Genomic DNA, 12,634 nt, shown 5'->3' on the forward strand with positions numbered 1-12,634 from the left:
GAAAGGTTGTGTTTTCTAAGTGACAATTGTTAAGACATAATATTCGAAATCAGTATTTAATCATTATAATGAGGTATTGTTTAAATATAACCACCTTTAGATTATTCATAGTTTAATTAATATACTCATTATGAAAATCTTTGAATCAGATATTTGATGAACTACTTGTCAGTAACAGGCAGCATTAATTAGTCCTATATTGAGATTAACATTTTTAAAAAGTACAACCGTTTATAATTATAATAGAGCCTAACTAAAGACCGCCTTCGTTGAGCTAAAACTAATAATTTCTCTATTTGAACTGTTAGCAAGAGATTATTAAATTAGTATAAGCTAATATCTTAGAAGTATTAAAATCCGCTTGACCAAATAGATTTTTGCCTGTGGCTTCAGGCGTTGGGACCTGGCTGCTGCACCCGAGTCGGATGCGTGAAAGAAATCCGCTAAAACCTTCCAGCCGGCAAGGTCACATTTCGAAGGGAAAACCAAATGCAGGAAGCTCCCGGCCCCCGCGCCGGAGTCCAGCCTAGGAGATCAGTTCCCCATCTCAGCCTTGACGCCCATCCTCCCGTCTGCAACCTGGTCTCGAGATCTCATCTCCCCCATCAGGGCTCCAGGTTCTGGGGGACTGCGGGTGAGGAAAACTCTAGTCTCAGACTCAGAAGGGGCCTCAATATCCCCTGCTCCATCCCACATATTCTCCCCTGCTTCCTCCATCACACCCCTCCACCACTTCCCCTCCCCTTCCAAAAGGGCGTCGAAAAAGCCTGGCGCATCTGATCTTTCACCAGCACCAATTGAAAAATGGGTGCTTGTCACAACACAGATCATTGCCTTCCTCGCTGTGCTCCCCACCGCGCGCTGCGAAGGGCCCCCCAAAGGCGGAGGGCCAGTGCCCGGGGGGAGCAGGGTCGGAAGGCAGTGGGAGAGAGGCGGAAATCGCTCAGAACAGCGGGTCGGGGACCTCAGCTTTCTCGAGCTTCCACAGCTAGGCTGCGAGGTCTGAGGCTGAGGTTAGGATGCGGCGCTGGGCCACAGGGCGGAAGGGGCCGGGTTGGTACCAGCTGCTCGGAGCCCAGGTTCTCCGGCGAACTGATCAGAGCGGTCCGTTGGAGGTGGCCCCTGAATGGCTTGGCCTCGGGGCTTGGCTGCGGAGGGAGGGCCTTGACCTGGCCAGCTCCCGGTTCCATCGAGTTCGAGGAGCTTACTCTCTCCTCCTTTGGCATTTCCATTTCGAGGCGCGGACTTGAGGCGGGAATGGGCCTCTCGTCGTTCTTGGGCCCCCGGTGGGTGGGAATGGCTGTGGAGGAGCCCGGTGGCGCCTTGGGACTGTCCTGCGCAGCTCACTGATTGATTAGGGGGTGTGTGCTGACGGACGTGTCCTTCCGGTCCTTTTCGGGGCTGTCTTTTCCGCGTCGGGATCCAGAGCCCTCTAGCAATCAAAAGCCAAAAGCCGGGAGAGCCAGATCCCCGCGGAAGCGACTGGCAAAGCCGGTGTCTTCTGCTTCCAGGCCTCCAAGTCTCCTGCGAGGTGACCGGGGTGTGGGGATGTTACTCAAGGCTCCCAGAAAGGCTGCCTTTGAGCTCTGCTTTCGTTTCCTCTCAGCCGGCCTTCACAGTTCCTTTGGTTCCTGAGACCCAGCTCTGCCAAACCCCACCTGTTCTTGATTCCCCTTCCCAAAGACACTTGCCAGACACTCCCCACCCTTCTATCCTGATAGGGATCAGGCCCCTTAGGGGCTGGAGCAAGGCCAGAGGAAGCGTATCAGAGGGGCCTGTTATCCTGGTATGTCTTGAACCAGGAGTCGCTGTTTCCAGAGGTGGGGAGCCTGTCCTGTCCCCTAGCACCCCCTCACACAGAACACCAGCCAGCAGTTCTTTCTCAAAACCATAATTTTACTGTCTCAAAGAAACTTTATAACTTATTTACAAAGTTCTTTTTTTTCCAAGATACAAAGCAATAAGTTAACATTCTCAATATAAAACTAAACTTTGACATAGAGAACACAAGACAAGGTTGATTTCAATTGATCACATTTTCCAAATTTCACAAGTAAAATGTCAAGATTCTCATTTCACAAAGCATCAGGTTTTACAGCCACACAACAGAATGGGAAAAAAAGCTAAGCTTGTGCAACATGTTTACAGAACAATAATAACAATAATAATTAATAATAATATGTACAGCGATTAGATCCTGCACTGGAGACTGTGTGTGTCCAGGTGGTGACTGGCATTATTTTGTGGAGGAGCCTCTGGGGATTCTAGTAAAGCTGCTTTTGTCTTACTTTAAAGCCCACTAGCATTTGGGAACTCCCTAATGTTTGCCAATTCTCTTTCCACTGCCCATGGGTCCTCTTTCTCTCCAAGAAAGGAATTAGATTTTCTTTCTTGTCCAGGCAGAGACCAAGCGTTCTTCCCAGGATGAGAAAATTGTGTTGGCTTCCTTATCTTTCTTGTTTTATTTAAAAAATAATATGGGGCACGTAAAAAATGCAGGTCATTCGGCTCCAACTTCTCCATAACAGCGACGTATAAAAGTTACTGTATAAATTAAAAATCACCAGGTCCTCCTTATTCATTTTTCTGAGTGCATTGAAAGAAATAGGTACTTTTGGACGGTGCGTTCCTCACACCCCACAGAACTACAAATTGGCCCACATGCAGCCTCAGGTGAAGTTCCATTTCTCAATAAATAAAACCTCCTCCCTCTAATTTCCCCCACTTCCAGAATGATATACTCAGATGGTTAGGCAGGCCCAGGAGAAGGTCCCAGTATCCGGAACTGGACGGCCCTGCAAACCGCACACCTCTTCTGACCTGGTGACTTTTTTTAGAGGCCTCAAAAGTGAAGACAGCGACGGACGAGGACCTCGACTTCGTCAGCGCACAGACACACGCAAAAGGAGACAAGAGACAAACAGGACAGAAAAGATCTTTGTTTTTTCTACATTGTTTTTTGTTTTGTTTTGTTTCCTGATAGTCTCACAACTGAGAGTCGGCGTGTCGTGTCCAGCAGGCTCGTCTTGCTGCTCTGGCTGTCTCGGGTGGCTTTGCCTGCGCTCGGAGGCCACTCTGCGGTCACCGCGCGGCCCAGGCCGGGGTTCCGGTGAGGGTGTGGGCGTCAGGGAAGTGGCCAGTGCAGACCGCAGGGGACGCCCGAGGAGGCAGCGGGTGTCCCGCCTTCACTGTTGCTTCTTCTTTCCCTCTGGGCCCTTCCAGGGGCCCAGGGCTTGCGGGCGGGGTGGATGGAACGGGAGGCGGGTGGGGCCCGGGCCGGGGGAAACGGGAAGGAAGCGGGAGGACATGGGCGGGCAACCTCACATGAGCTGGGGTTGCTGCATAGCTTCTTGGTGCGCCGAGGGGTACCACGACGTGTAGCTGGGGATGTACGAGCCTGCGCTGCCACCTGAGCCCTTCCCGGAGGAGTTGGGGTTCCAGCCCGGCGGCACCGGCGGGGAGCCGGCAGACAGAGCCCGGCCGTTGGCCAGAGCGCTACCGTCCAGAGCCGCCCCGCCCTGCTTCATCAGCTTCTTGAACTTGGAGCGCTTGTTCTGGAACCAGATCTTGACCTGCAAGAGCGGACAACAAGGTGACTCGTCTAGGCCCGTTGTGCTTACTGTGGTCATAGGGACAGGAGGAGGCTGTGCCAGAGCAGAGGGGGGACTCCCTCTTGCGGCCCTACGCGCCTCTGCGGTTGCCAAGAGCAGAGCCCCACTGCCGTGACCACCACTACTGAGAACCAAAGGCTGGAGACCCTGCCGCCGGTCTCCCGTGGCCTACAAGGTCAACTGTCAGAAAGCCTGGGAGCCTGGTGGCGAGGGGTGAGCTGGGGATCCAGGCTTTGGCCCCGGGGTACTCAGCCTGACCCTGACAATCGTCTGGGGAAGACGCAGCGCCTGTACACCCTTCATTTCCAATGTGAGCATCAATAAAAAATGCGAGTGGAGGAAAGGAGTAGAGGAAATTTATTTGCAACACGCCCCGCCTTCTGTGTGCACCATCCTTTCTATCCTTGAGTGAGTTGGGGCCTGACTGAGGAGGCCACAGGGTTTTGTTAAACTTTTCATTTGGACGTAAATCCACCTTTCCTTGGTGTCTGTTTGGTCTCCCCAGCTCTGATCCAAATCCCGGTCCGGATGTTGGAAACCCACCAGTCGTGATCAGAATGCCCATGGGCTCCGCGGAGTCTTGGAGAAATACGGGAAGGAAGGTCCCGTTTCTGCCCCAGGGCTAGGACTTGGCAAGCAAAAGGGAGGAGGAAAGGATTCTCCCCACCCGGTGAGGAGGAGGAGGAGGAGGAGGAGGGAGACAGAGGCTTGGGCCCAATCCCTGAGTGATTAGCCACCCACTTTAAAGGCAAAGAAGGGATTAAGGCCCGCGTCTATTGTTCCAGTTGTTCGGGCACGTGTGACCTCAGAGTCCCCAAACAAAACGTCTAGGGAAATCTTTCCTGCACCGTAATCAGATTGTCCAGAGATGTTGGGCCGGGCAGCTGGCAGCGAGGACAGAGTGCAGAGAGGACAAGGGAGGAAAGAGAGACACTGGGAGAGCCAGGGTGTGTGTGTGTGTGGTTGTGCGCGCGCGCACAACCACACACACACACACACACACACACACAACCACTCACTCACTCACTCACTCACTCACTCACTCCTGGACCCTGAGGCCCAGAGAGTAAGAATAGAAGCTCCCGGCACGGGCCGGCCGCGGAAAGCCGCCTTGGCAAAGGGGCAGCCGCGAGGTACCTGCGTCTGCGTGAGTCCCAAGGAGGCCGCGAGCTCCGCCCTCTCGGGCAGAGCTAGGTACTGAGTTTGCTGGAACCTCCGGTTCAAAGCCTGCAACTGCAAACTGGAATAAATCGTCCTGGGTTTGCGAATCTTTTTCCCCTTGCCATTGAAGCGCACTTCACCACCTTCCACCACAGTGCTCTTCTCGGAATCAGCCCCTGGAGGGACAGCAGAAGCGGGGACCGTGGTTAATACAAGGGACAGGCTTTAGTGCGGGGAGACGAGGGCGAGTGGCTACTGAAGGGTGGCGGAGGCCAGGCCAGGACTGCGACAACTCAAGAAACTCAAAAAGCCAGGAAAGGGTCCCGCAAAGTCCAAGGGCCGACCCGGGCGGATGCAGGCAATTGGGGCACTTCCCAGGCGTGCAGTTCCTGCCTTTTCAGGCAAAGTTTGCTATTTTTGCAGGCGGTAGTTGAGGTTTAATTACCCTTAATTGCATACATTGTTTATAGCGCTACGCAATAAATAATTACCGAGACTAATACGTGCACATGTGGGTTTCTGTTTTCCAGCGGGCGCACGGAGCCGCCCAAAGGCCCCGCGAGTTCCAAGGGACGCTCTCGGATTTATCCTTTGCTGGATAGTTGCAAGTTGGGAGGATTTTTATTTTTAATTCATTTGCTCTGACAAGGAACCATAGATTGATACCCGAAACTTCCGCTGCTCCGGCGCCCTCCCCACCCCCACCCTATTACCTCTCTCCCCCCTCCCTCTTTCTGCCCTTCCTCTCCCTCTCCCTGGCAGGAGCACGTACCTGGGTCCTCCAGGCGGCTCTGGGCGAGGCTGGCGCTGCCGGGATAGGACTGCACCGAACTGATGTAGGGACTGGACGCGTGGCTGCTGACCGAGTTGACGTAGGGGTAGCCCAGAGGTCGAGAGAAAGACGAGGCCGAGCTGTAGGCGCCGTCTGGCTGCGAATGGCCCGCCGAGTGTAAACAGTGCATGGAGTAGTGCCCGTGGGACATGGGAGAAGGAGACATTTGCTGGTTGGGCGGCCCAAACTCCATAAACACCGCCTTGCCCGTCACAGGGCTGTTGAGACTTTCTGGCATGGTGGTCATGGTCATCTCTTCTCGCGGGGTCTGGGTGTGGGTCTCTCTCTCTCCTCTGCTTCTCTTTTGGGGGTCTCTCTGTTTCTCAGGACAGGAAGGAACCCAATTTAAGCGGAACAGGGGTTTTCACTTTCCATTCATAAGAAAATGGAGTTTGTCTCTTTGAAAAGTCTAAGCATGATGCTGCCGAGCTCCCCAAACTCGCTTCAAAGCTTTGACTCAGCCAAGGTCATAAATATTCATGAGCTGGCGGAGCTGATTGGTCCGCTGTCTTGCATAATCACCGGGGATTGGTCCGAGGCGCTTCGGCTCCGGTGGACTAGAGCGGGCAAGGCTGACCGGCCTCGGGAGAAACGCGTCCACTCTTCCCGGCCGGGGCTCTTCTGCAACAGAGCGTGCGGTGTGGAGTGCACAATGGGCTGTGGCGCCCGCGCCGGTACCTTCGCCGCCCGCGACTCTTCAGCCTCCCGCCTCCCCGTCGCGCCTTCCCAGAAACCAAACGGCGGCACGGGGCTGCCGCCCCCTCCCCTAATCTCCCCACCAACCGCCCCACCAGCACCGGGGAACCGGGCACGCTTCTCCTAGCCGTCGCCACCCGGTCCGAAGCTGAGCTAGAGCGGCTCCGGAGCCTGGCCGCGGCCTCCGGAGCGCGGAGTCGCGCACTGGGGGGCGCCCGAGGCAGCCAGTAGAGAGCAGTCCTCCCGAGCGTCTGGTGCCTAACGCAGCGCTCTCCTGGCTGCTTCTCCCGGCCTGGGTCCGCTTTGACACATCCCTAGGGTCTTTTGGGGCCCTCCGGACGAACTCACTCACTCGGCCGCCGCGCCGCCGCCGCCGCCGCTCCCTGGGGCCCGCTCGCATTGCTCCAGGCCCAGCTGGCCACTCCAGCTCGAGGCTGCACAGATCTGATTAAAGCAATGCGCGCGGAGAGTCAGGAACCCGCTCTTCTCCTCCCAGGAAAGGCAGCCGCACCGCCCCCTCCCCCCCAACACCCCCCCCCCCTCTTTCCCTCCCAACCTTCCAACCCCTCCCATCTCCATTCCCTACCAGCCGAGCGCCCTGGGCTCACTCGCTCCAAGGGCGCAACGCAGAGCAAAGCCGAGGAGCCCCCCAACCCCAGGTGGTTATTTTCCGGCCTCCTGGGGTCTGGCGAGAGTATACCGGGCTTTAGGAGTCCCGGGGCAAACCGAAACCCGCGGCAAAACCAACCCCGCGGCCTGTGGTAGGTTTGTACGTACGTGGTAGACACGTCTCTCAATGTAGCCCAGGAACCTCTTCATCCCCAGTGGTCAGAGCGGGCGCCACTGGGCCTGGGGGCAGGGCTGGCAACGGCTGCCACGGCTCCTTCTGTCTCCTGGGACGCTAGGTACAGAGAAGTGCACAAAAGCCCCCCAGCCTCCACCACCACTGAGCCACCCCCGCGAGGCGTGGCGTTCACCACGCTGGCTGCAAGGGGCTGCTGGTGCCCCATTCCGCCAGCCCCATGGTGAATCCAATTACTTTGTTAGGTAATTAGAAAGTGTTGGTAATTATTTCTTTCATAATTTCGCGGTGTGACGGGAACGGGGAAATGATCTCGTGAAAGTTCACACGTGCAGATGTATTAGTTACTGATTCATTTGATTAAATGGTAGTCTCAAGTGCTCGGATCTGCAGCTGAAGGCGCTCCATTAGCATAACACTGATGTTTAATTTTCATACGCATAATTAGCCATATATTTAACACTAATAGCAACATGCAGCCTTTCAGCGTTAAACAGCCGGGGATTTGATCTGGCCCGAGCTGAACCTTCGTCGATGCACCTTCCCCTGTATGGAGTGCGCGATGATCACAGGATAAATCTCTGTAATCAAGCACATTTTGGCAAAGAGAACACCAATAAAAATGAACATTCAAAACAAATTACATTGGTGCTGTCGTTACAGAAATTAGTGGAAGGGGCTTCTCTCTTCTCTAACTTCTGTAGCAGCAGCTGCTGCCCGCAGAATTCCTCTCCTTTGGTCTAAGAGCACGTCGTTGGGGTAGAAATATTTCAGGCAGCGTGGTTGGAGCAAAAAGAAAAACAAATGCAAAAAAAAAAAACCAACAACAACCAAAAAAAAACACAAAACAAACACACCCAATCCTCCAAACCAATAACGTGTTTGCCAACGTTTAAAAGATTTTTTTCCCCTTAATCACCGAACCACACGGTGATGCTTTTGTAACAACATCCAGCTAATGACTGTGCCACAGGAAGACTCCCGGAGCCTCTCCTCGCCACTTGGGTTCCGTGTCTCTCTTGCGGTTTGAATCGCTCCTTCCTAGCGCCCGTCTCCGGGTGCGGAGCGCGGCGCGGCGCCCTACACAGCCGCACGGACGCGGCTGCCCTGGCCTCCGCGGCGAGCCTCGCGGGCGCTGCCACGTAAGTGACACGCGGGGCCGGGACCAAGGGGAGCGGGTTTGATGGCCCCAGGTAAGGGGCAGAGCCTGAGGAGACCGGACAGCTGGAAGTTACTCACGAGAACTGCAGGGCGGGGGAGGAGAGGCAGCAGCAGGCCGCGACAGTCCCCAGGCTCTGTCAAGCATCTGGAGGGGCATTCGAGCCCTTCGCAGCGCGGGCACCGGGCTGGCTCCGGGGAACGGGGAACCCGCACGCGCCCCCTTGGGAAAAGGGTTCAGAGCCTTACTTGTTTTAGAAGTGAATTTTATGTGGCGAGGCAGTGTCTACACTTCGGTATGATTCTCTCGTCCCCAGACAGGTCCTGGGAGGGGCGGCCGAGTCCCGGCCCTTGGGCGCCGAGACGCCGAGCCTTGACTAGCTGCCCAAAGTGAGATCTTATCTCTCCTCTACGAACCCAGACTGGATCCCCGCCGCCCCTCACCACTAAGCAAACACCTGTTCTGAAACATCGGTTTGCTTAGATCTTTGCCCGTCCCAACTCTGAGAGGAAGCAAAACTCTCTCGCCTTTACCCTGGGAGTCCTGGATTCCGGGCACAACCTGGTGGAGACACCGCAGAACTGGGCACCCGGTGGGTCAGCCGCGGCCACGCGCGGGCTGGAATTCCGGAGGCCCCTGGTGAGGCTTGGGGCCAGTTCAGCCGGCGGCGGTAGAAGGGGATGAGAGGAGGGGGAGGACGGACGCGGACCAAGTATTTCAAAAACTGCTTCCTCATTTAAACTTCAAAGCACGTTAAATGGAGTTCGTTCTAATTCAAGTTTGTTTCCGACAGAGCTGCTCAGTATTGGCTGGCACTGATACGTGTACATATACATGCATGTTTAATGTTTAAACTTTAGGTCTGTGGTCTTACTAAATGGGATTATAAACCTGTCCAATAAATACTTCCACTTCAGAATAATTGTTCTACAAGCAGTATGTTACCTCAGTGGTTGGTGAAATCCTGTGGTCCTACTAAAATTATGCTTGGGGAACCTCGGAGTAAACTGATCGGCAGATAAAATATGGGGCTAACCGTAGCAGTCCGATTGCTCTAGAAGTAATTCCCTGGCAAACCTCTCCTGAGGCCATCTGAGCCTTCCTTTCTAGAAAACCGGATTGTTTGGGGCAGCAGCCTCAGTCTCCAGGCCTTTGCTTGGCTAAACTTTCCAGCACCCCCAGACGTCTTCCCATGAACTTCGTGAATCTTCAGCCCCTCGGTCATCGTTTCCAGCTCTCAGATCCACTAAAATGGAAATCATACCTGTCCAAATTCTACACCCCTGCACGCAGCGGAAAGGAGATAGTCTGGAGGACACGCAAAGATTCCCGAGTTCAGGGAAAAGTTTGAATTAGCTACTTTTTTCAAGCACGCTCACTGGCCTCAGTTTCCCCTTTTCCCACCACTCTGAGTGTCACAAAGACGAGCTGGCTCTCAGTCGCGATTACAGAGGCAACTACACAGGTGCCCACATTTGCTTGGCTTTCTCAAGTCCAAGCTATATGTAGTGGGTGGCAACCTCGCAAAATCCGCTTGCGTAGAAACAAGAGTCAGCACAATCACTGTACCCTGGCCACCCTCACTGGCCTTTTTCCTAAAACCAACACCTGAGGGGGACTGCTTTCTACGAGGCTTGCTACAGGCCCAAACCCTTTGTACCACTGAGCCCAGGTGTGAACAGGTTATCGAGAGCACGTCCTGGGGAAGTAGGGGGGATACTCCGGGCGGAATGTGGGCCCTTGCATTTTCTGTTTCTGAAGTAGGTGGAACTGCGGACAGGTCGAACCAGAGTTAAACTCCAATCCTGGCTAACTAAGCCCCTACCCTCCGAGTTCCCTTATCTCCTCTTGCTGGGATCCTCTGGGTCTCCGGCGCCCTGAGTGCAGGTCCGAGGAGGTACAGTACTGGGAGAGGTCAGCTTCGGGGCTAGATGGGTGGGATGCTGTTCACATCTGGTCGCATGGAGCTGATGGTCCAGTTCCTAATGCAACAAACGGCCTAGCGTGTGTGAGCGCGTGTGTGGTCTTTCAAAAGTAACCTCTCGGACGGCCACGCTGGGCAGGATGAGAGCGGGGAGGAGGAGCCGCGGGGGACCGGGGAGGTCCTGTTTGGGAATTGATAGAGCCCTGCAGACGGGCGGGCCCAGGGTCCACGGGGTAGGAAATGTCTGAAACCAACCCCCGCATTCACGGGCTAATCTGTACATCGCAAAGCAGCCGTGAAGGGAAAGGAACCGAAGGGCTGTGGGGCCGCTGGCCTCTGGCGAGCGCCCTCGGACCAACCTATGTGGAACTCACAGGGAGTTTTTTTAAATTCCCAACTAACAGCTGGTTTCTTCTTACCGCTGGTGCGCATGTGAAAAGTTCAGGAACTCAAAGCTAACCACCTACCTGTCTCCCAGTAACTGCCAAGAGACGCAAGGAGCGCAGACATAATGGGTTTAGGAGGTGAAAGCTTTTCACTTGGGCAGTCAAGACATAGAAAGAGAAAACCATGCATCTCTGGGAACCCCTCGTCTTCCAAACGAGGACGTCCCCATTCCCCGCCAGAAGCGTTTTCCGCGCTGGGAAGCCGAACTGCGCGCCGGGATCCTCCCTCCCAAGTGGCACGGCAATTGCAGGACTTCAGACCGGAGTTCCCAACTGCCCCCAACCCCCACCGGGTCTTTCCAAGACGCTGCTAGGAGCCGGTTATGTTACTGAGCGACCTGCCGCTCGCCTGTTTCTTCCACAAGTTCTCCGGCGGGATTTCAGCAGTAAGATAAAAGGCGCCCGGCCTCTGCGACCTTCGGTCTTCTCCTCAGCCTTCGTGGGGCAGTTCGGTCAGGATCTGCGCGCCCCGCGACGTGATGAGAACAGTGTGCTCAAACTGTGCCGACCTGAAAAGCAGGGCAGCGGTCAGCACGCACGCCAGCGCCGGCGGGGCGGCGAACTCCAGCTCGCCAGCGCCGTCGGACGAAGCTGCCCTTTCCCCCAGTGATCTAAAAGCAACCGGGCAGAAAGCACACACCTTCGGTTGTCCAGGGAGACCACAGTCCATGCATCCTCCAGGACTTTAAAATCAGGGGACCCCTCGGTTATGATAGGCTCTGAAAGAGGTAAAATATTTACTGCGATGATCTAATCAAATTCTTGTCAAACACTGTTCCGGCTGATTATCAAAAAAAAAGTAAAAATTCTCCCCTCCCCCCGCACCCAAGTGTTTTCCCCATAGGTTCATGGTGTCATCTCGCAAGGGCTGATAACTGATGTTGCTTACATGGTATACAGCAAACTAAACAGTAGGAAGAGGAAACGCTACGGCGTTCAAAAAATGCATGAAGTTGCTTAGTTCGTAATTTTTTAGAGAAAAAAGGGCATTTTAATCAAGACTTAATTAGGACCCTGTGGATAATAACCACCCAAACACCAGTCCCTCTTATAAATACCATTCAGTTTTTTTTAAATATTTGAATTTTTAAAACATACTCAAAATGTTCATTAATCAGCAAATAACAATTTTCTTATTTCACTCTAATTGCTTCTCCATTAAGTTCCACAGTCAGAAATATGATGCCTTTGGGGTCTTAGGTGATTGGAATTTGGTGGTGACACCAATCACATGATCAGTCAGGAATAAGCCACAAGAGAGTACCATGCTACTTGCTGACAGGGAGCAAGGGACATAATCGCCTTCAGTTACCGGGTGTTAATGGAAAAAACAAAACAAAACAAAAAACCAAACACCATATTATGCTGGTAACAGAATTAGTGGTTGGATGGCTGCCCTCTACTAAATGTGTCAGTAAGTATCTGATTTAGGAATATGGAGCTTGAGGTTATTATTTAATCAGATTTACTATGCATCTGAATTATTTCATTAAGCCGATTGGCTTTATTAGTCCTTCATGGGACTGCCTGGCCTAGGCCAGCGCTGCTCCAGCCCAGGGAGCCACCACCGTCTGGAGAGGAGCTTGGGCACTGACCTATGGTGAATGCCATTCCCTCCTCCATGAGTAGATTGCTGTCATTCGCTGCAAAACACAAAATATGGGGTAGGGGAGTGGGGATGGGAAATGGAAAGAAGGACAGAGAGAAACAGAATTAGAGGGGTTGGGTTGCTCAAAAAACGTGGTCATTTTTTTCTCATAGGGTAGAAAGATGGAGCTTTCTAGAATTCCCCTGAGAAAGGTACACCAAGGTCCAGCAGGGGCAGCCTGGGTGTTTTGGACACCTGTCCAACTCTCCCCCACCTCCCACTTGCTGCAAGGTTTCTGGCTTTCCTGGGTCTTAGGTCTTGCCCCCTCTCCAGGTCATCTTGGGGAACCGATGCCAAGAAAGGCATCTACCTAAGGTGAGGTGGAGTGGGAGGCAAGAACAGGGGGACTTCAAAT

General features: G+C 53.9%; 2 protein-coding genes across 9 annotated transcripts in view; both read right to left on the reverse strand.

The window, feature by feature from the left end:
- Positions 1–182: 182 nt before the first annotated feature.
- On the reverse strand, positions 183–7,263 carry DLX1 (distal-less homeobox 1). Its single transcript, XM_017661920.3, has 4 exons — positions 7,078–7,263; positions 5,545–6,744; positions 4,749–4,948; positions 183–3,572 (listed from the first exon to the last, which is right to left on the reverse strand). The coding sequence occupies exons 2-4, from the start codon at positions 5,855–5,857 to the stop codon at positions 3,321–3,323; spliced, it is 765 nt and encodes a 254-aa protein (XP_017517409.1). The 5' UTR covers positions 5,858–6,744; positions 7,078–7,263; the 3' UTR covers positions 183–3,320.
- A 3,438-nt stretch (positions 7,264–10,701) lies between these two features.
- Positions 10,702–12,634, reverse strand: part of METAP1D (methionyl aminopeptidase type 1D, mitochondrial) — a 102,822-nt gene continuing 100,889 nt past the window's right edge. For all 8 annotated transcript variants that reach the window (XM_017661924.3, XM_037022945.2, XM_017661925.3 and 5 more), the window contains 3 exons: positions 12,227–12,274; positions 11,272–11,350; positions 10,702–11,140 (listed from right to left, as the gene is read on the reverse strand). In XM_017661924.3, the coding sequence (XP_017517413.1) occupies positions 11,062–11,140; positions 11,272–11,350; positions 12,227–12,274 (206 nt within the window). In that variant the 3' untranslated portion in view covers positions 10,702–11,061. The remainder of the gene's footprint in view (positions 11,141–11,271; positions 11,351–12,226; positions 12,275–12,634) is intronic.

This window comes from Manis javanica, chromosome 12 (genome assembly GCF_040802235.1).
Source record: "Manis javanica isolate MJ-LG chromosome 12, MJ_LKY, whole genome shotgun sequence".
NCBI classification, from domain to species: Eukaryota; Metazoa; Chordata; class Mammalia; order Pholidota; family Manidae; genus Manis; species Manis javanica.